This window comes from Xenopus laevis, chromosome 3S, assembly GCF_017654675.1.
Source record: "Xenopus laevis strain J_2021 chromosome 3S, Xenopus_laevis_v10.1, whole genome shotgun sequence".
In the NCBI taxonomy this organism is placed as follows: Eukaryota; Metazoa; Chordata; class Amphibia; order Anura; family Pipidae; genus Xenopus; species Xenopus laevis.
Window position 1 is genome coordinate 18,108,667 of NC_054376.1, and position 24,183 is coordinate 18,132,849.

The following is a 24,183-nucleotide window of genomic DNA, read 5'->3' on the forward strand; positions in this document are numbered from 1 at the left end:
AGTCGCGTGTAACCCATGCTCTAGTGTTCTAGCTGGTGAATTAACCCTGAGTGGCCCAAATAGGAGTTACATATATGAAAGAAATTACAGTACATCTAAATGACATTGCAGAAGGCATAATACTAGCAGGAGGAGATCTCAATGTAACACTCAACCCACTAATGGATTGCTTTTCTCAGAAATCATCCATTACATACAGAACAATAAAGAAAATCAAAACATATTTAAATCAAATAAATATGATTGATATCTGGAGGGCAAACAACCCTAAACAAGAGACTATGCATTCTATTCTAGCCTCAGAAACAATTACTCTAGGATAGACAATATCTTTATAAATCAGAAATGGTTGCACCTAGCGAGAGATGTACAAATAGGACCAGTTCTCCTATTGGACCATGCACCATACATCACCAAACTAGAACTCCCTAACACCATGAAAGTAACATTTGGAGATTCAGTTGATAGACTTTTATTACATAAACAAAACAAAAACAATATCTCTACTTTCATAAAAGATACTTTATACTATAATAGTTACATAGTTACATAGTTAAATTGGGTTGAAAAAAAGACAAAGTCCATCAAGTTCAACCCCTCAAAATGAAAACCCAGCATCCATACACATATCCCTCCCTACTTTTAATTAAATTCCATATACCCATACCTATACTAACTATCACAATAGCCTTTGATATTATGTCTGTCCAAAAAATCATCGAAGCCATTCTTTAAGGCATAAACTGAATCAGCCATCACAACATCACCCGGCAGTGCATTCCACAACCTCACTGTCCTGACTGTGAAGAACCCCCTACGTTGCTTCAAATGAAAGTTCTTTTCTTCTAGTCTAAAGGGGTGACCTCTGGTACGGTGATCCACTTTATGGGTAAAAAGGTCCCCTGCTATTTAAAGTATAATCATGTCCCCTTGCAAGCGCTTTTTTCACAGAGAAAACAGCCCCAACCTTAACAGTCTACCCTCATAATTTAAGTCTTCCATCCCTTTAGTTACACGTCCCTGCACTCTCTCCAGCTCATTTATATCCCTTTTAAGGACTGGAGTCCAAAACTGCACTGCATACTCCAGATGAGGCCTTACCAGGGACCTATAAATTATAGGCATAATTATGTTTTCATCCCTTGAGTTAATGCTCTTCTTATGCAAGACAGAACTTTATTTACTTTAGTAGCCACAGAATGACACTGCCCAGAATTAGACAATGTGTTATCTACAAAGACCCCTAGATCCTTCTCATTTAAGGAAACTCCCAACACACTGCCATTTAGTGTATAACTTGCATTTATATTATTTTTGCCAAAGTGCATAACCTTGCATTTATCAAGATTGAACCTCATTTTCCAGCTTGCTGCCCAGTTTTCCAATTTAAACAAATCACTCTGCAAAGTGGCAGCATCCTGCATGGAACCTATAGTTCTGCACAATTTAGTATCATCTGCAAAAATAGAAACAGTACTTTCAATGCCCACTTCCAGGTCATTAATAAACAAGTTGAAAAGCAAGGGAACTAGTACAGAGCCCTGCGATACTCCACTAACAACACTGGTCCAATTAGAAAATGTTCCATTTACCACCACTCTTTGTAGTCTATCTTTTAGCCAGATCTCTATCCAGGTACAAATACTATGTTCCTGTCAGGCTTACCAGGGTTTTCAGATGATGGATCTCTTCAAGCTGTAAAGGACCCACAAGCGGCTCGCACAGCACTGAACCCACCTGAGGATGTTACAGGGGGAGCCATGAGTGGAGAGAAGCCAGTAAAGCTACACAGGATCGAGGTACCAGGGAGTTGAGAAGAGAGAGCGTAGTCAGGCAGATCCGAGGTCAGAGGCAGGCAGCAAACAACAGGAACGATAGACAGGCCGAGGTCTGGGTATGCAGCAAAAGATCAGAGTCGAGGGCAATCAAAGGTCATACACAGGAGGCAATTAGGAATAGTATAGCTAGGTTTCTCAGGAATAAACCACGATAACCAGGCACAGAAGGAATAAGAAAGTAGGTTTAAATACCTTGAGTCTTGGCGCCGTTTTTTCGCCAGCGTCAGCACGTCTGCGTAAAGACGCAGGCGTCACTACGTTCGGTGCCGTTCATGCGCGTACACGCGCCTGCGCTTCAACGCTCGTGACATCAGAGCCGCCGAGAGCCACCGCGCTGGAACCGCCGCAGGGACCCTTTGGTAAGTAACCTTACAGTTCCAGGCCAACATTCCTTAATTTAACCAGTAACCTTTTGTGTGGCACTGTATCAAATGCTTTAGCAAAGTCTAAGTAAATCACCAGAGCCGGGCCAAGGTAGTTTGGCACCCTAGGCAAGGACTTCAATCAGCACCCCCCCCCCCCGTTCTGTAGGACCATTTACCACCTAATCACTTACAGTTTTTTTTAATAAAGAAACCTTACAACACATTAATGAATTAAACTTTTCTTTTATATAAATATGTAATGTTAACAAACAAAAATAAAGTACACTAAAAAAATATCATAAAAACCAAAACAGTAGGATAATTGTATCCTGTTAAACAAAGTGCAAATACTAGAATATCCACAAAATTTTACTTTTAACACAACTACTAAGAGAATGGAGGCACCACATTACCAATTCGCCAGTCTCTCTGCACTATGCCAGATCTCAATGAATCCTGAAAAATTAAGTAAAGAGGTTTGGCAATCACAGAGCTAAGCTAGCTAAGTACCCTGGGATGAATACCATCTAGCCCCGGACCTTTGTTAATCTTAACATGTTCTAGTCTCTTTTGAATTTCATCATGTGTGAACCATGCATCATTAGTTGTATTACTAGAATTGGGACTATTAAGAAGGAAACTTTCACTTACTGGTTCCTCATTTGTGTAGACAGATGAAAAATATGAGTTCAGAATCTGCGTTGTTATTTTGTTTTCATCAACCAGCTGACCCCCCTCTGATAGTAAGGGTCCCACCCCTTCCTGCTTCATTTTTTTACAATTAACATATTTAAAAAATCATTTTGGATTTTTTTTACTGCTTGCTGCAATATCCTTTTCAGAGCCGGGCCAAGGTAGTTTGGCACCCTAGGCAAGGACTTCAATCAGCGCCCCCCCCCCCCGTTCTGTAGGACCATTTACCACCTAATCACTTACAGTTTTTTTTAATAAAGAAACCTTACAACACATTAATGAATTAAACTTTTCTTTTATATAAATATGTAATGTTAACAAACAAAAATAAAGTACACTAAAAAAATATCATAAAAACCAAAACAGTAGGATAATTGTATCCTGTTAAACAAAGTGCAAATACTAGAATATCTACAACATTTTACTTTTAACACAACTACTAAGAGAAAAGTGCAATCCATCAATTATCCATGCAAGCAGCAGCCAAGATATTCTGCCTGTGCCAACAGCACACAAAATCTGTACCTGTGCCAGCCAGCAGCACCTAAAATATTGCCCCCAATATGTACCTGTGCCAGCCAGCAGTACCCAAAATATTGCCCCCAATCTGTACATGTGCCAGCCAGCAGCACCCAAAATATTGCCCCCAATCTGTACATGTGCCAGCCAGCAGCACCCAAAATATTGCCCCCAATATGTACCTGTGCCAGCCAGCAGCACCCAAAATATTGCCCCCCAATCTGTACATGTGCCAATCAGCAGCACCCAAAATATTGCCCCCAATCTGTACATGTGCCAGCCAGCAGCACCCAAAATATTGCCCCAATATGTACCTGTGCCAGCCAGCAGCACCTAAAATATCTCCCCCAATATGTACCTGTGCCAGCCAGCAGCACCCAAAATATTGCCCCCAATATGTACCTGTGCCAGCCAGCAGCACCTAAAATATCTCCCCCAATATTTACCTGTGCCAGCCAGCAGCACCCAAAATATTGCCCCCAATATGTACCTGTGCCAGCCAGCAGCACCCAAAATATTGCCCCCAATATGTACATGTGCCAGCCAGCAGCACCCAAAATATTGCCCCCAATATGTACCTGTGCCAGCCAGCAGCACCTAAAATATTGCCCCCAATATGTACCTGTGCCAGCCAGCAGCACCTAAAATATCTCCCCCAATATGTACCTGTGCCAGCCAGCAGCACCCAAAATATTGCCCCCAATATGTACCTGTGCCAGCCAGCATCACCTAAAATATCTCCCCCAATATGTACCTGTGCCAGCCAGCAGCACCTAAAATATTGCCCCAATCTGTACCTGTGCCAGCCAGCAGCACCCAAATATTTCCCCCCTAAAGTCTGTACCTGTTGTGCCAAAAAAATTCATTGCCCCCCCAGCCCCCCCAAATCTGTACCTGTTGTGCCAAAAAATTCATTGCCCCCCAGCCCCCCCAATCTGTACCTGTTGTGCCAAAAAAATTCATTGCCCCGCCCCAAATCTGTACCTGTTGTGCCAAAAAAATGCATTGCCCCCCCAGCCCCCCCAAGTCTGTACCTGTTGTTGTTGTGTGCCAAACAGCTCCAATACCAGCAGCAGCAGATCAGTCACCACTTGCCAGGCACAGGCAGCCACCCCAGTCAGGAGGAAACTTGTCAGAGGCACCTCAGAGGAGAGAGCTAAGTAAGAACGCCGGCCGCACCCATACGACGCGCCAGGCCAGGTCACACCACACAGGCGCACAGCTCCCTCGGTCCCTCCTGACGTCAACGCGCACGCCGGCGCGGCGGTGCGCCTCTCTTAATACAGGCGCACCATTGGTTGGATGCGCAATTGCGCATTACGTGTCGCTGCTGGCCTGCTGCCTCTAAAGAAGACGGATCCAGCCAGCAGGACAAGTAGAGACTGGCTGGGTCTCGAAAGCAGAGCGGAACTCTGCTGGGGGCCTGGGGCAGCCGCAAGGAGTTAAAACTTTAAAGAAAAATAAAAAAAAAATGTAAAAAAAAATTTCCTTTTCAAAATTGCGCCCCCCTATGACGGCGCCCTAGGCGGGCGCCTACTCTGCCTACCCCTAGTTCCGGCCCTGATCCTTTTCTATATCAATTTTAGCTTGCCTTATAGTTTCTTTGCATGATTTATTGGCCTCCTTGTATCTTATAAATGATTTGGCTGTCCCAGCTAACTTGAAAGCCTCAAAAGCATGTATTTTCTTACCCACCTCAACACCAACGCTTCTACTGAACCAAAAAGGTTTTGCTTTGCAACGACATTCCTTGCTTACAAGTAGAATATACTGACAAGTATATTTATTAAGCAGCATTTTAAAGACTTCCCATTTTTGTTCTGTGTTTAACCCTGTGAAACGCATTTCCCACTTAAAGGAAAACTATACCCCCCAAACAATGTAGGTCTCTATAAAAAGATATTGCATAAAACAGCTCATATGTAAAATCCTGCTTCATGTAAATAAACCATTTTCCTAATAATATACTTTTCTAGTAGTATGTGTCATTGGGTGATCATAAATAGAAAATTGCCATTTTAAAAAATAAGGGCTGCCCCCTGGGATCGTAGGATTCACTGTACTCACAAACATACCAACAAACCATACTTGTTAGGTCACATGAGCCAGTTAACAGACAGAGTTCTGTCTTTTGCTTCCACACTTCTTCCAGTTACAGTTAGAGTTTTAGTATTTCTGGTCAGGTGATCTCTGAGGCAGCACAGAGACCATCAAGAAATGGTGGCTCAAGGCAAGAGATGTAAAAGGGCAATATTTACTTAAATATATATTCCAGTTTGGTAAGATTCTTTAATATGCCACTTAATATGATATGAACTATCTGTTGCTTAAGTGTTCATTTTGGGGTATAGTTTTCCTTTAATAAGTTGCAGAGATGCCCTTATACTGTCAAAGTTTGCACGTCTGAAATTTAGTGTTTTAGTTACTCCCTTATAGATTTGCTTCTGCAACAGAATCTCAAAGGAGACCATGTTATGATCACTATTCCCTAAATGCTCAACCACACAAATGTTAGAGATGAGTTCAGTATTATTAGTTATTACAAGGTCCAAAAGAGAGTTATTCCTAGTAGGTTCTTGAACGAGCTGGAATAAAAAGTTGTCATTCAGCATATTTCCAAACCTACTAGCTTCTTCTGTCTTAGCAACCCCATTACTCCAGTCAATGTCTGGATAATTGAAGTCACCCATAGCAACAACTTGACCCAGCTGTGAAGCCGCTTTTATCTGCAAGAGTAGCTGGGCTTCATACTCGACACTTATACAAGGTGGTTTATAGCATACACCAATGATAATTATTTTTGTAACCTTTTGCCCAGTCAAAATCTCTACTCAGAGTGATTCTACACCCTCACCAGTGCCAGCTATGATTATTTCTTTATTACATGGCTTTAATTCAGGCTTTACATACAAACACACTCCTCCACCCTTTTTAATCCCTCTGTCCCTCCTAAAAAGGGTGTAACCATTTAAATTCACAATCCAGTCACATGTTTCATCCCACTAGGTCTCAGTGATACCAATTATATCATAATTTTTAGCGCATACAATTAATTCTAGGTCTCCCATTTTACCTGACAAACTCGCATACATCGTAGGTTACTACTTTTACTTTTGAAATTTGCATTACTTAGTGGAGAATTATATGTTAAGTTAGTATTATTCTGTTTTCCTTGTAACAGAGGGACCTCCTTAGCAGGTAAACTGTATGCCCCCCCTCATTCCTCCCCCATGATCCCTTACTAACCCACTGCCCCATCTACCCTAGTTTCCCCATAATTCTTTATCTCACCCACCCCCCCTTGCCTAGTTTAAACACTCCTCCAACCTCTTAGCCATTCTTTCCCCTAGCAACGTGGACCCCCTTGCATTGAGGTGCAAACCGTCACGACTGTATAGGTTGTACCCCAAGGAAAAATCAGCCCAGTGCTCTAGGAACCCAAACCCTTCGTTCACCAAGACTTGAGCCACACATTTAGCTCCCTAAACTCCCGCTGTTTTCCTAAACTTGCACGTGGCACGGGCAAAATTTCAGAAAAGATGACATTGGAAGACCTTTCCTTGATCTTAGAGCCTAGATCCCTGAAATCACTCTTTAAGGTCTTCCATCTACCATTTATTTTGTCATTAGTACCGATATGCACTAAGACAGCTGGGTCATGCCCAGCCCCACCCAATAATTTGTCTATCTGATCAACCACATGCAGAATCCTGGCACCAGGTAGACAGCAAACTGTTCGGTTCTAGCGATCCGGACGACAAATTACCTTTTTTTTTTCTTAATAATTGAGTCCCCTACAACCACAATCTGCTTAGGCCTGACTCTACTCTCCTCCCCACCACTACTAGAGAAACTGGTCTCCCGGGTGTTAGAGAGATCAGCCCCATCTAGAATTTCCAATCCAGAGTTCATACTCCCATCATCTTCACACAATCTGGCAAATTTGTTGCATGTATAAGCTCTGGAACAGCCTCCATTTTCCTTTTGCCCACCTTATATTTTCTAACTGTCACCCAGCTACCTGCCTCAACATCCTGCTGCTGTTCTTGTTCCCCCCAAACTACAGTATCTGACCCCGCTAGGTCCTGCTCAGTGAGCAAAAGACTCCTTTCAAGATTGTCAATCAACTGCAGTGTTGCAATTTGTTGCTCTAGTGCTCTAACTCGAGCCTCCAAAGTGGCAATTTGCTCACAACCACCACAGAGGTAAGCATAATGACTTACCGGAAACTGATCCTTAGACATTGTGGGAGACTGTGAAGGTGGTTACCAGAGGCACCTTGATCGCACTAAGTACTAAGGTAAAAAAAGAACATGAGAGGAAAATACAAATAGCAATACAAGAAATAAACCAATTATAAAATAAACATAAAGAATCACTAGAGAGAAAAATACAAGAACAACTGGAAAGCAAAAGGATTTAATTGAAACAACTGCTAGATTCCTTCAGAGAGCAGGCATATTTGAAATGCAAAAGAGAATTCTACGAATTGGGTAATAAGCCTTCTTAGATCTAATATACTGTAACAAAAAATACATCATACTTACCCAGGAATAGCAAAATGTTTCCAAGAGTTCTACAGTTCTTTATACAACTTGAATCCAGGGCCACAAAACCAGAGTAAACTGAAAAAAAAATGGAAAACTATTTACAACACTTACAACTTCCTAAGACAACAACAAAAGTACAAAAGCAATTAGAAAATCCCTTTACTGAAGAGGAACTCATAAAAGTAATCAACAATACACCACCCAACAAAAGCCCAGGACCAGATGGATACAGCACAGGTTTTTACAAAGAATTTCAACAAAAGAAAATACTTTCTTTACTCAATCACTTTAACTCCATTTCAGAAACGAAGCATTTCCATAAGCATTTCCATAGACAAGCCCAAGAGGCACAAATAACAATCTTGCACAAACCAAACAAAGATCCACCAGAATGTGGAATTTACAGACCGATATCACTAATCAATTTGGATAAAAAACTATATGCTAAAATGCTAGCCAATAGGCTACAATCCATTATACCATCGATAATCCATCCTGACCAAGCAGGCTTCGTGAAAGGGAGGAAAAGACAACTCGACTAAAATTATCAACTTAATGCACTATTCCATATGAAAACAGATCACTTTATTATTCTTAACCACGGACACTGCGAAAGCATTTGACCGTGTAGACTGGAATTACTTAAAGTTAAATTTACAAACCTTTGGATTTGGTCCGTATCTGATACCAAAAATAATGGCACTTTATAATTCCCCATAAGCTTGTATAAAAGTGAATGGTATTCTCTATACACTTGTATAAAAGTGAATGGTATTCTTTCCCCGCCTTTTGAGATCACTAATGGAACTAGACAAGGGCGCCCCTCTCTCCAATCTTGTTTATTCTATGGAGACATTAATAACAACAATTCATCAAAATAAGGATATAACAAGTCTAAAAATGGGTACCCAGGAACACAAAGCAGCCGCATTTTTAGTCGTATCCCACCCAAAGGTCTCATTTTGCTCAAAGGTGATAACAGAATTCACCAAGTTTAGTGAAGTTTCAAACTTTAAGATACATTTCTCTAATTTGGAAATACTAAATATTACTATCTCAGGAAATCTGGCTAAAAAAATGGAAAAATCTTCTCCTTCAAATGGTTCGGAAGACTGAATGTCCTATTATGTCCGATTGCCCAAGATACTATATCTATTTCAAATGATTCCAGTAAAACTTCCACGGAAGTATTTTAAAAAGAAAAATTCATTATTTTCAAAATTTTTATGGGTGGGCAAGAAATCAATGAAGCTATCATACTTGATCAAATCCAAATCAGAAGGAGGTCTAACTCTACCCTGCTCAGAAAATATGGTTTGAAAAACAATGGAACAAAGAACTAAATATTAACCTCCAGGAACAAATATGGAAAAAGATAATGACATTAGCTCACAAAGGATCAAGATAAGTAAGAGTACAAGAAGCAGACTTTAAACTTTTGAGCAGATGGTACAGAACGGCCAGCACATTACACAACATTTATAACCATGGTGTGAAAAAACAAAAGGAACATGCAGTCATATATGTTATACATGAGATAAATTGGAAACATACTGGAATAGTATCTTTGGAATAATTGATAAATTGAGACCTAAAACATTTCCGAACTGTATAAAAACTGTAATTCTAAATATAAATAGATATACAAAAGATGTAATACAGGACAAATTGACCATACACATTTTACTGGCAGCTAGAATAGTAATCCCCAAATTCTAGAAAAACCCTGAACCGCCCCAAAAAATGGACTGGATAAGGGAACTAGAAGAAACAAAGAAAATGGACGAGTTGACAGCCTTAAAAAATGGTAAAATGAAACAATACGAAAAAACATGGAGTGATTGGAACACACTACACAAATAGGCAGTAAACAAATAGGCAGTAAACAAAAGAGGAAACACAAACAAGTAATAGAAACGTATCATATTATGTGAAAATAAGTCATCACCTGCTTCCACCTTCCAGTTTATTTTTTTTATTATTTTAAATTCTTGATACCCTTTTAACTTTATCCCCCCTCTTCTTTATTCTGTACCCCACATAAATTGAAAAATGAAAAAAAAGACGGAAGTGACACCACTTTTAACTTGAAGTGATGTCACTTTTAACCAGAATTTACATCATGCAGGACCCTATTTCGCTACCATAAACTCAGGAGAGGGTAGGAGGAACCAGTCCTGCAACATAGCTGGGTACCCAGACGGGTTACCCACGGACTACCCGCACAATCAGGTACTCAGAAATTTCTGCCCAAAACCCTACCACCTTGAGAGTATTCCATGGGTACCTGCCGTATCCGACCCGATGCAGGACTCTAGTTCGCAGCAATTTAAATTTGCACTTTGCCGAAACTGTTTTGCAAATATATGTACTGCCACGGAAGTTGTGGTGTAATTCACATGCAGAGTGCACACAAATATTTGCAATTTGTGATTAGGCTATATTTAAAATGCTCCACAATTCTGTTTGCCTATTAAATACACCAGTCATATACAACTTTATAAATTAGAACCATTCACAGGGCAAATATGTTCACTGTGCAAATCATTCTGCACTTCGCAAAGTTTATAAATGAGCCTCACTAACAGTCAACACATTGAGGAATGTAATGATGCTAACAGACAAAAATGTTTATAAAATTGGGATAAGATCCATAGTTTGTAAATGAGCATTTATGCATTTAGAAAATATACTTATTTTTTACTACATGTAGAGGGACTTACCCTGATTCTGATTAACTGTTTTTATTGCATTGAAGATGGATACCCAAAGGAAGAAATAATCTATCAATGGAAGCGCAGTTCAGTTGAAGTTGGAGACATAAGGTCATGGAGGCTTTATCAATTCTCATTTGTTGGATTAAGGAATACAACCGAAGAAGTGAAGACCACATCAGGTAGGGATTTATACTGCATAAAAAGCTCAAGACCTTTGTGTGGAAAATTGGGATGCAAAGTTAAAGGTTTTTACAGAAAAGCCTATTTATTAAAATTCGATTTTTATCTAGTTTTTTTTCTACTTTAAATAAACTCTATTTTTTTTTAAAAAAATGCTTTCTTATTTATTAAAAAAATACACATATAAAATGTTTGATTGACTAAAATCATTGAAAATAACTCAAATACCTAGAATTTGTACTCATTTTAAATGGGCCAAAACAGCTTGAGTTGACTTTACATGAACTCGGCAGCTTTTAGATGATAAAGATTTACCTTCAAATTTTTTGTGTTCAATAAATATTGTACATTTTTTAAAGCATAATTCAAATTCAGGAGTTTTAGCACAAATCAATTCAAATTCAAACACTTATAAATCATCCCCAAAACCTTAACTGACTGATGGAAATTACATCACAAAAACCCAGATGTCAGATATGGGTAAATCTGCAAACACTGTTGGAATTTTTTTTTTAAATCTCCCCACAACTACCCATGCAGGATACCTGTGGGTAACCCATGTGGACAGGAGACTGGGGGTTTCCAACTAAATCCCGACTGCTTATATTAATGTGTATTTATCCATCCTTGACAATATAAAAATATAAAATAAAATATATTAATATAATACACAAAAAATATTAATATAAATTGTATCCTTATAAATGGTGACTAGTTGTTATCAGTTATAAACAGTGAATAGTGGTGTAATTTTGCCACATGACTCACTAAATCTTGTGTATTATAATAAATAAAGTACCACTTGTTGGAAAATATGAGGATATTAGACTTATAATATCCTTATATTTTACAATAGGGGGTACTTTATGCACTATATAATTTGTTCTTACAGCAATTCAGTATTTTTGGATTTTTTGAATTTTTAGTATGTTTTAATTTATTTTTTGCTTCTGTGTGCAGTTTAGCACTTATCTGTGCTTCTCTTCTCAAACAACTCTTAACTTTTTACTCAACAACTCAGTATTGCCAAAGGCTACTGTCATACTGGAAGGTTTTATTGAGGCTGACAGACTGCCAAGTCACAAGGTTGCAGGTACAGCTGAGTTTGTTTAAAGAAATAGTTTGATCTGTTCTTTCTCTTTTACAGTTGCCTTCCATTATCTCTGCCCAATTCTTGACAGGGATTATTAGTTACGGGTTTCATATTCAAATGATTTGCGTATCGGCAAAGAAACATACAGTATATGGATTATAGGGGCAGGATTGAGACAGTAAAAGAGCAGCAATAGCAGTGATGATATTAAATAACTGTACCTTAAGTCATGTAGGATGGGATTTATTTTAAGATCCCCAAAGAAGTGCTCCCATAAATTATATTATTTATAATTAATGTGTTTTTTTATATAAATAAAATAAATGTCGGGGCGTGGTTTCCAACTCGATGTGAGCGGTCGCACTTTTGCTGAGCTCCGTTCAGTGCTTGCATAATTATCCTGATATCGGTCGGTAGACCCATCTAATTTAAAAAGTGGATCAAATCTGGGATCCCCTTCCACCGCAGCACCTAATAGGGCAGAATCGGGCGCAGAAAAGGGTGAGATATACCCGGGAAGGCTGTGCTCCACAAAATGGTACATCTGGTTCGGGGCCTACCTCCCCGTCACCTGAGAAAAACTCTGATGCTCAGGAACTTGCAGAACCCTCTCTTCGGGATGTCCTTTTGGAAATCCGCACAACCAAAGAAACTTGTGCCTCTCTCATCAGTTCCAAAACGGATGAGCTTAAGGTTGACATTTCTATAATTAAGCATGATATGCATAAAATGCGTGAAAGGGCAATGGCTGCGGAGCAGCGTATAAGCACTTTGGAAGACTCCTGCTTACCTCTTCAGGGCTCCGTGCAAGATTTGCAAAAATCCCTCCAACTGCCACAGCAAAAAGTGGACGACCTTGAAAATAGACTCCGTAGGAACAACTTTTGTTATTTTGGTTTCCTGGAGCAATCAGAAGGGGATGCCCCTGAACTTTTTCTGGAAAACTGTCTGAAAACCACCTTTGGGCAGCAATCCCTATCACACTCCTTTGCATTCGAGCGAGCACACAGGATCCCCTCTGCTCACCTGCTAGACCACTTATCGCTTGGCTTCTGAATGCCCGCGACAGGGATGGCATGCTTAAACTCGCCAGACTGAAGGGCTCGATCGCGTTTGAAGACTGTACCATTTCTATCTATGCTGACTTCTTGGCTGAGGTGCAAAAGCAAAGGGCCCAGTTCTTTGAATGCAAGAAACGACTGAGCCAACAAAAATATCCAGTACGCAATGTTATACCCTGCCCAGATGAGAATAATTTTGGATGGATCCACTCACTTTTTCACATCGCCCAGAGAACTGAACGACTGATTGCATCGTAGAACACACGGCCCAGTGGAGGAGGACCGGGCAGGGCCACATCAGCAGCAGTAAATCACCATAGTCAAGCTAATATGAGGATTCCTATACTTCCTATATAGAGTTAATTTCACTTTGCTTTTCTTATGCCTGTTCCATTTTTGCCTGACCTGCACGGATTACCCCGATTGTCCTGCCATTTCACTAGTCTACGCCTCGTTGCCTTTGGACTATTCTGGCACCCACATTACTGTCTGGGGTTGGAGACCCTTTCGGGACAGTTGGCGGGACAAGCTTTTCCATCGCTCTGGCCTTTTCCTATTCCATTTGGGTAAGAAATATGATGTGATACATTTGTAAGCTGGTCGGGACATTACCTCAAGGCCTACCTTCTTTTTATAATTTGAATCCAGGCACTGTGACGGAGTGAGGGCATGGTAAATGGTACATCTCTGCGTACCCCTCACAGCTCTGACAGAGCGGTTGTGCTAACACCCCCACAAGTTTACTTGTTTTGCGTTATGGGTCATATTCTACTTAAAGTTGGGAGTAAAAGTAGAAGGGGTGGGAGAAGGATGGGTTTGTTTATATTCTTTTTTGTTTTAGGTTTGATGCATGTTCAGCTCAGGTGTTTAAGTACTATTATGTTGTATGGGATGATACACACAGCCATTACCTGTGTCTGGAAACCTCCATGACTCTTAAGTTACTATGTTGGAATGCCTGTGGCCTTAAACACCCTATTAAGCGTAGGCTAGTACTTAACTATGTGAAACAAAGAGGCGTGGATGTTGTACTTTTACAGGAAACCCACCTGGAAGGAAGTAAAATATTAGCCCTTAAGAAAGCCTGGGTGGGCTGGCATTATAATGCCGGGTTTCCACTCTGATTTCCAAGTCGATCCCCATTCAGCTTTTATCCCTCAAATCTGACTCTAAAGGTCACTTTCTTTTTTTGCTTGCTACCATGCATCATAAAGAGTATGTGATTGCGAATATATACATCCCCCCTCCATACGATCCGTCCTGTATATTGCAACTTACCCAATTTATTGCCCAGTTTCCACATGCCAAAGTGATAGCCACAGGAGACTTTAATACTTTGATGGACCCCGCCTTAGATGGATTGAGAATTTGCCCTTGTGACATTACTGTTACTCAATCCAACTAAGCCTCTCTTACTAGAAGTGTGGGCCTCACCAAGGCTTGGAGATTTTTCCACCCTGATTCGAATCAATACTCTTCTCTCTTTCACACTCGGTATTGTCTAGGATAGACCTCGACTAATTAGTCCTGAGAGTATCTATTCCCGTCCTAATTAGTTTGTGCAAAGGTCTAGACCGGAAGAATGACACTGACACAGACTGTTCAGTATACAAAATGCTTCTTCTGCTTTATTCTAAGGCACAGAGAATTATATAGTCAAATAGGGAATTGAGTGGTAGCTCAGGATGTATGCGGTTTAGCTATTTAGCCAATAAGCATAGCATATGGCACAACATGTCCTTATTCGGAGTGTGTTTGTGCAGTCTTAATCTCAGGAAGCAGGTGCAGAGTGTCATGACCACAAGCCGTCATGACGTGTTCAGACTGACTCCTGGAGAGGTTGTAACTTGGTTTCATCTAGCAGTTTGTGATATATGGTTTTGCAAATAGCTGAACAAGGAAATAAATGAAAATGCACAGCATAACAGTAAAATAGACTTTTTACCTGAGAGATAATAAAGTAGCACAGACACCTGTCCTCCACAATCCCCCCTAAAAATGTCTATTTTGCTGTCCCTACCTATGTAGAAGTTTGCAAGTTGCTCCAGAGGGAATACACCATAAGGGTGGGTATGGATGTTCAGCTTAGCCTGGAGAGGCCTGCACAAAGCCAGGGACCAACCCTACCAACTCCACAAACCTGACTATCCCTGGGAAGGAAATATTCAATTTGACAGTTGCAAAACGTTTAGTAATAGCCATTCTATTGATTAAGAATTTACCATCCTTATTCGTCCTGCCTAGGGCACTAAAGGTGTAAGTTGCTACATGGGTGCTAGAGGAGTTTTATCAGAATTGTCCTGCACTTGTCTTGCGTATTGCCACCTCCTGGGCTAGTCCCAGGGGCAGTAGGTAAAGGATATAGAGCAATATCTGGTTCCTTAGGTGCATCTGCTTTCTTGCAGTGTGAGGCATGGATCCAGGTTGGTTTTCCTTCTAGTTTCACTGAAGTAGCTGTGGTAAGGAGAACTTGGAAGGGGCCATCAAATCTGGGCTCCAAACAGTGCTTTCTCAGAAACGTCTTGACTAGGACCCAATCTCGTTGCTTGAGGCTGTGAGCACCTGTGCCAAGAGAGGGATCTGGAATAGAAGAAAAGACCTGAGCATGCACTCTTGTTAGTTCACTGGTTAATTGAGATACAAAGTCAGTGATTGTAATTGTAATTGTTGGGGAAAATAACACCCTAACCTGGGGGCTGACACAAACAGAATCTCGAAGGGGGACAATTTATGGTCCCCCCTTGGTGTGTATCTGACACTAAACAGAGCAATAGGCAGGCTGTCTGGCCACTGCATTCCGGAGTCTTGCGCCATTTTTTTTTTTTATTCATCCTTTCCACCTTTCCACTCTTTGACATTTGGATGTGGTCGATCTGGATCCTCTGGAAGGGATATAAAGGCTTAACTAAATGTTTTGATGGAGGTTTTCTCCAACCGTCCTGGGTTACATTTAGCACATATCGCACAGGATGCGCTATAGTTCCTGGTAATAGTGGTTATCCTGGGAGCAAAATATGTCCTTTATATGAGGTTGTTCATCAAATTTTTTGATATATGTGCTGGTCCATGGGCCCATTGGACTAGGGCCGGATACAAGCTTTTTGGTATACGCAATTTCTTATCGTGTGTATATATTCCATTCCGTAACACAGCTCCTTTTCCCAGCCACCCGTCCGTCCTTTTCCTCTTGACTTGCGTTTGTCTGACTTTCTTTCAGTTTGTCAAAATTATCTAGGAGATCGATCTGGAAAAGAGGAGCTGTTTCATTGGTCTCTTCCTGATGAGTCGACTCTACTTGCACATCTTCTGGCAATTCCTGTAATTGGTCCTTTGCCGCTTCTTTTGCAATTTGATCAGCCATATGGTTGCCACGTGCTTCTGGGGAGTCAAGTTTTCCATGAGCTTTAAATTTTAGGATGGCAACTTGTTTTGGAAGAGCTAGTGCATCCATAAGTTCAACAACAGACTTGCCATGCTTGATAGGTGCTCCCGTTGCTGTCAAGTATCCTCTTGTCTTCCAAATAACGCCAAAGTCTAATGCCACTCCTTGGGCATATCGGGAGTCTATGTGAATGTTGACACGTTTATCCTTAGCAATTTTGCATGCTACTGTAAGAGCTTTTAGCTCCGCTTCTTGTGAGGACAGGATGGTGGGGAAGGCTCCTGCCTGAAGTACCTTATCCATGGTGGTGACTGCATATCCAATCATGAAATTTTCCAGTATCATCTGCAAATCTGGATCCATCCACAAACATGGTTATATCTGGGTTATCCAATGGGGATGCACTAACTGTGGGAAGATGGGCCGTTTCTTGTAGCATAAGTTCAAAACAGTCATGTGCATCATGTGCTCCTTTCCCATTCCTTATGTTTTCGTTGTCATTGTCTATATCCTACTGTATTCCCCCCTCAGGAATTGGCAGAAGTGTGGAGGGATTGAGGATAGAGGGTGATTTTGTCGGGTATAAGGAGGGAGCATTGAAGGCGGAGATGGCGGTCGGCAGACATGTGCTTTGTTGTGAGAGTTGAATCCCAGATCATAGAACACCTGCATCATGCGGACCTTGTATTTCTCCACGGATTCCGCCTAATCTTGGTTGATGTCCTGAATGCTTATAGCTTGATCAGCCAACCTATTCTGTGCCCAGGATTTAATTTGCTCACAGAATTCCACACCGGATTCATAGGTTGTGTCATTTACAACTTTAGTGTTGTCAAGAGAATATGTAATCTATCTGCAATATCTGAAATGGGTACATTGAGTGTACATATTTGGCTGGGATAGATGAGAACCCAGGGCAAACCACACTCTTGATACTGCATCACACCTCCCCCCTTTTGAAATGTGGGTGAGACCATGTGAGGCAGCAACCAAATATGGTAACAGAGCACGGGGTGCAACAGGGCAATCACCTAAACGGCAAACAGAAACATCACCACTGGGAGTTTGTGTGCAACCGTCTTTAAGCCAATGTTCCTTCTCTTCAGGCTCCACTTGGTCCTGAAGGGCTGATAAAACAGCACTAGAGGGAACAGATAGAGTTGGTTCTTTTACAACACATGCTTTAAACATTTTATTATACAATGCTGCCTGCTTCGCTGCTACATCAACATGAGCATTACCTTGAGCTACAGGGTCAAAGAACCCGATATGGGCTTGGTACATAATGACTGCAACCTGCTTTGGTAGTCGGATTAGGCACTACCGGATGGGATGCAATAATAACTTTGTTAACTGCTGTGAGATCCTGAAAAAAACACCACTCATTCTTCCCGGGCTTTTTAATTGGCAAGATGGGCTGATCTTGTGAATTAACACTCCCCCCTTTCAAGTAACCCTTGAATGACTGGGCGGATCCCCTCTACTTGTGCCCTGGACAGTGGGTGCTGTGAGATTTTGGGCGGGGGGGGCCCCTGGGTTTACTTGTTTGGACACAGGTGGGATGGATGACATCAACTAGACATCCGTCGGTGCTAAAGCCCATACATCACCTAGGACACATTGTAATTCAGGAGGTAGGTTCCTCCTTAGACATTTCTTTTAGTGACAGAAGATTTGCTGTATCTGGGGCATTAGTCATCTCAGACACTTACTGAAGTGGGACAGACACAAATATTGCATCGCGATTACAGTATATGGTGCACCCTAGTTTACAAAGGATCTCTCTACCTATGCAACTGTCAGGGATGGGGGCAATGATAAGAAAGGCAGCTTGTGTAAATACGGGACCCCTACTTGGGCTGGGTCAGCAGGGTTAATGTCCCAATTCATTTTAGCTAGCAGATGTTGGTAATCCGCAGGACCACACACATGTTTGATTACAACTAACATATCAGTCCAATTAGGGTTATGGGCACTATGGATAAACAAGAGTTCCTGTCCAAATTTGAGTGGATTAGTACGGGGTTGTGAAATGTCTTGAAAAATCCTTCTAAGATATGGTGCTGTGTGTGTGTGCCCCCGCCTCTCCCCCCCTCTTCTCTAGTTTGTACTGTATGGGCGGGGTAGAGCTAGGCTGTGGGGCTGAGAACTGCCTGTATCAGCGCTGCTGTTTTCAGCACTGAAAGATGAATTGTCTCTTCTCACTATTCTCTATTTTTCTAACTTAACCCTTCTGCTAGCAGCTTTTCTTGTTCTTCTCTTTGCTTTCTATTATGGGAAGCATTCCCAGTATAGGGGGCTGACGGCTCTATGTATGCCATATGAGTAACAACCACTCAACTCTTGTAGGACTAGAGCTTCTAATACATCACTTTAACTTTACTATTTGATTCGATTATTCTTTGTTCGGACCAAAATTCTTTGTGTAAGCATTTAACAACTTTGAACTTCAGCGGTCTCTACAAGACCCTTATCATGTAGCAATTTCTCTTCTCGGTTAAGAGAAGACGCCATTCTTCCGGCTGTAGCCGGGGGCCATTCTTGGTCAAATTGCATTCTTTCGGCAATCTATCATATTTTCTTACGTACCTTTTACTCACCCGGCCTGCCACTAACTCACATGCCGGGACCCCCTCACTCATTGTACTGATGTTTTTGTCCCATTATTACTCTTCCGATCCAGACCGGGACAGTGACCAAGGGGAAGATGGCCACCAGGGAAACTCAATGACGTTTTAGTTCTCATACTATCTGTCCTTTTTCTGAGGCGCCATTATAGGGCGGTGGCTGTATATTTGGTTCTCTGTGGTACAAATACTTGATTTTGCCATCTGGCTGTATAACCCTATCCCCAGACCTAATACAAAAAATACACTTTGTGGATAGACAAGGAGTACAGACTGTATTGCGCAGGGTTCTTGGTCAGTCTGTATAATGATTAAATTGATACACACAAGTAAAAACAAACATGACATAACTGAGCTCATGACATTGACACAACCTCAACTCTGGTGGGATGTCTTTACTGGGTTTAATCAGATACGAACAGAGATAGTATGATACGTCCACTGACACTCCGGAAATATCAGCACAGCCACACACGCTGGTTACTCGAATTTCACCACGTTGTACTGTCCCTTTGACCACCTCCCACGGGACATACCCAGTTAAGGAGGCCCTCACACTGGACAAACCCAGTCAATGAAGTTCAAACGCGTGTCTATCTAAATATATAGTCACAGACAATAGTCGCCACACCAGGACGCGCTCACCTCCTCTGTGCCGCCTCTCACTGACTGCTCTGGATATTTCCAGATGCCCCTGGCTACAGTGGCAGTGAGAGGTTTACCCGGTATATATTTTGGGGGTATCACCTCCCACTGGACATACCAGTCAAGGAGGGTATGTGGTACCACCCGATACTATCTCTTTTCTCTCCGCCCAGGGTCCCCTCTTTTTAAAATCCAAATCTCCCAGAGATAAAGTAAAACATAACATGAACAGCCGGCAATGATTACAACCACAATCACAAAACATAAACAGGGCAATAGATAGTCTTATACAGGTCAGGTAAATGGCACCAGGCAAGATGTTACCTGTCTTTGCTGGCTGCTAAAAGTCGATATTGACAACAGGCACCATCAGTAGTAGGTATAGGTATGACACAGGTAAGAAACTAATAACATAGGTCTTACCTGTGTCCCGGAGGTGATCAGTCTCCGTCCTTTTCCTCTACTGGGTGACTGCTGTCCGTGGCATCGGCTAATGGTCAGCCAGAACCTGGTGCCCCACGTTGGGCGCCAAAATTGTTAGGGACGTAATTAGTCCTGAGAGTATCTATTCCCGTCCTAATTAGTTTGTGCAAAGGTCTAGACCGGAAGAATGACACTGACACAGACTGTTCAGTATACAAAATGCTTCTTCTGCTTTATTCTAAGGCACAGAGAATTATATAGTCAAATAGGGAATTGAGTGGTAGCTCAGGATGTATGCGGTTTAGCTATTTAGCCAATAAGCATAGCATATGGCACAACATGTCCTTATTCGGAGTGTGTTTGTGCAGTCTTAATCTCAGGAAGCAGGTGCAGAGTGTCATGACCACAAGCCGTCATGACGTGTTCAGACTGACTCCTGGAGAGGTTGTAACTTGGTTTCATCTAGCAGTTTGTGATATATGGTTTTGCAAATAGCTGAACAAGGAAATAAATGAAAATGCACAGCATAACAGTAAAATAGACTTTTTACCTGAGAGATAATAAAGTAGCACAGACACCTGTCCTCCACACGTGTCACGGCCGGCACCCAATACCAGAACAAGTGCCAAGCACCCTGGTCTCGGCTCGGCTTCACCAGTAGTGTGACCACAGTTGGACTTCGGGAGGAGCCCTCAGCTTACTTGGGTGCCACCTGGACTTAAAGAGGGGTGCAAGACGAGATGTTCTGGCTGGTGAAGGGGCAGGGCTGTTTAGCAGAGTCTTTAGGCAGAAGGTCACGGTACAAAGGTCAAGGCAAGTGGATGGTCAGACAGGCTGGGTCGAGGCAGGCGGATAACAGAATCGTCAGGCAGGCAAGGGTCAAAACCGGGTATCAGTCAGGCAAAGAGTGGTGCACCCCCGCCTAATGATTTTTAAAAACTAGTGGTGAGCACAACTTTCCCTTGTTTGTTATAGTTCTACAAGAGCAGTGACCAGCTCCATGTTGTAGCTCCCACCCTCTCCAACTATAGTCAGGTGATCCCACTGGTGTCTAATAAAAGGGCAGCCAAGTATGGAGGTTTACTTTGAAAGCAGCTAGTAAGTTGCAGGTAAAACCTAGTCCCTTTGTAAAATGTATAGTGAAGCAATAGAATTCTTAATGAATCAGATGAAAATTAAGCGTAGGACTGGCCAGATATGGGATGACTTTGGCGTGGTTGGCCAGCTTAAGTATATTGCAATATATGGACAAACAATCCCTGTTTTGTTTAAAGGGTAAGGCATTTTTCAGTAGCAGTATGCACAAAATGTCTCTGTCTTAAATATATTGATAATGGGTTGAGTGCAGAGGAATCTTGTATTTGTCTATATGTATTTTGTGGTCACACCCTCATTGCACCCCCGCCTAATGATTTTTAAAAACTAGTGGTGAGCACAACTTTCCCTTGTTTGTTATAGTTCTACAAGAGCAGTGACCAGCTCCATGTTGTAGCTCCCACCCTCTCCAACTATAGTCAGGTGATCCCACTGGTGTCTAATAAAAGGGCAGCCAAGTATGGAGGTTTACTTTGAAAGCAGCTAGTAAGTTGCAGGTAAAACCTAGTCCCTTTGTAAAATGTATAGTGAAGCAATAGAATTCTTAATGAATCAGATGAAAATTAAGCGTAGGACTGGCCAGATATGGGATGACTTTGGCGTGGTTGGCCAGCTTAAGTATATTGCAATATATGGACAAACAATCCCTGTTTTGTTTAAAGGGTAAGGCATTTTTCAGTAGCAGTATGCACAAAATGTCTCTGTCTTAAATATATTGATAATGGGTTGAGTGCAGAGGAATCTTGTATTTGTCTATATGTATTTTGTGGTCACACCCTCATTGCACCCCCGCCTAATGATTTTTAAAAACTAGTGGTGAGCACAACTTTCCCTTGTTTGTTAAAGAGTGGTCAAGGTTCAGGCTGGGTCAATATTCAGAGTTCAGAGTAGTCAGTATACAGGCAGGGTCAAACACGGATTAACAAACAAGATCAAGGTTCAGGAACAGAAAGCACAAGGCTAAGAAGCACCAGGATAACAATCCTATCATGGGCAATGACAACACAGTAAAATACCCCTTTTATACTTTTAAATTTCACGCCTTTGCGCACTGACGTCATCACACGCACACTAAGGGGAAGGATGCGCAATCGAAGAGGAACGGCGTGGCGGGCGTCTCCCGCTGCACCACTGGACCACCAGGGTGAGTTACTCTCCTTAAATTACCCCCCTCTCTAGGGGGGGGGCACTGGACCCCCAGGTTTACCAGGAAACTTGGAGTGAAATTGCTTCCTGAGGCGGTCAGCCCTGATGTCCTCAACTGAGACCCAAGAGTTCTCTTCAGGACCAAAGCCCTTCCACCTAGTAAGGTATTGTAGCTTACCTCGCACAAGGCGGGAGTCAAGGAACTAAAAGGGAAACATGAAAGGAGTTAGAAATTTTGAAGTTAGAAGGTAATTTTAGACGAACAGAGGAAGGGTTGATTATGGCAGTGATGGGATATGGACCAATGAACCAGGGACCGAGTTTGGGAGAGGGAACCTAAAGTTTAATAGTCTTTGTTGATAACCATACCAAATCCCCCACCTTGTACTGAGGTGCCTCCCTACTGGATCAGCAGCTGTTGTCTGGGCCAAGGAAGCTGCGGACAGTGAGTTGTGGACCTGGGACCAAATCTTGGAAAATTGTTCTACAGAAACATTGGCGGAGGGTACAGGAGAGGCAGAGCCAGAAAAAGAAAAAGCTTTGGGATGTAATCCATTAACTACAAAAAAAGGAGATTCCCCAGAGGATGAATGGGAAGCATTATTATATGCAAATTAAGCCCAAGGCAACAGTTCAGACCAAGTGGACTGGTTATGGGACACATAACATCGAAGATATTGTTCCAGGGATTGATTGACCCTTTCAGTTTGACCATTTGTCTGGGGATGAAGGCAGAAGAAAAGGACAACTCTGTACCAACTAAAGAACAAAAAGCACGCCAAAATTTGGAAACAAACTGAACCCCTCTGTCAGAAACAATATTTTCAGGAAACCCGTGTAACTTAAAAAATATGAGTAATAAACACATCAGCCAGGATTTTAGCAGAAAGAAGGTGGGGTAGAGGAGTAAAATGAGCCATTTTACTGAACCTGTCTACCACCACCCACATCACGGTTTTCCCTTGAGAAGAGGGTAAATCCACAATAAAATCCATGGAAATGTGGGACCATGGTTTTGCAGGGATGGGTAATGGATTTAGCAGACCCTGGGAAAAACTATGAGAGGATTTGGATCTTTGACAAATTGGACATGAATTACAAAAGCCTTAGTATCCAACTTAAAAGAAGGCCACCAAACATGACGGGAAAGTAGAGAAATTGTCTTTGCAATACCTGGATGACCTGCCACCTTAGAGTCATGAACCTCCTTCAACACTTGTTTTCTAAGCCCCTCAGGTACGAACCACCCATCAGGTGGAGTTTCAGCAGGAGCAGAAGACTGAAAAGGGGACAATAAAGAAGAGAGATCAGACTCTAAGGCTGCAACAATTATTTCTTTCTCTGGGAATGATGGAAGTACACTCACTAGGGTCGGATGAAACTGCTTCGAAACTCCTAGAGAGTGCATCTGCCTTGACATTTTTCGATCCAGGATGTAACGAAAGGGGTTGGGTCTAGTCCAGGACTGCTCTCACCTTGCCTGGATCCATTTCTAGACCCTTGCTGGAAATTATAAACCCCAAAAACTGAACAGAAGCAACCTCAAAGGTACATTTCTCCAGTTTTGCATGTTTACGATGTTCAGATAAATTGGAAGAAAAAATTAGAATATCGTCAAGCTAGACCACTACGAATATGCCCAACAGGTCCCCAAAAATGTCATTGATAAACTCCTGAAACACAGCAGAAGTGTTACAAAGACCGAACGGCATTACAAGATATTCGTAGTGGCCGTCCCTAGTGTTAAATGCAGTCTTCCACTCGTCCCCCGCTCTAATTCAAATTAGATTATAAGCCCCCCTAAGATCAAGCTTGGTAAAAATCTTAGCAAATCTAATTTGGTCAAAGA

The 24,183-nt window shown here is 41.8% G+C and overlaps 1 protein-coding gene across 2 annotated transcripts in view; it reads left to right on the top strand.

Moving 5' to 3' along the window:
- The window catches only part of LOC108712645 (gamma-aminobutyric acid receptor subunit gamma-2), a 122,074-nt gene that overhangs the window by 51,454 nt on the left and 46,437 nt on the right, over positions 1-24,183 (top strand). For both annotated transcript variants that reach the window (XM_041588045.1, XM_041588046.1), the window contains exon 6: positions 10,724-10,861. In XM_041588045.1, coding sequence (XP_041443979.1) covers positions 10,724-10,861 — 138 coding nt within the window. The remainder of the gene's footprint in view (positions 1-10,723; positions 10,862-24,183) is intronic.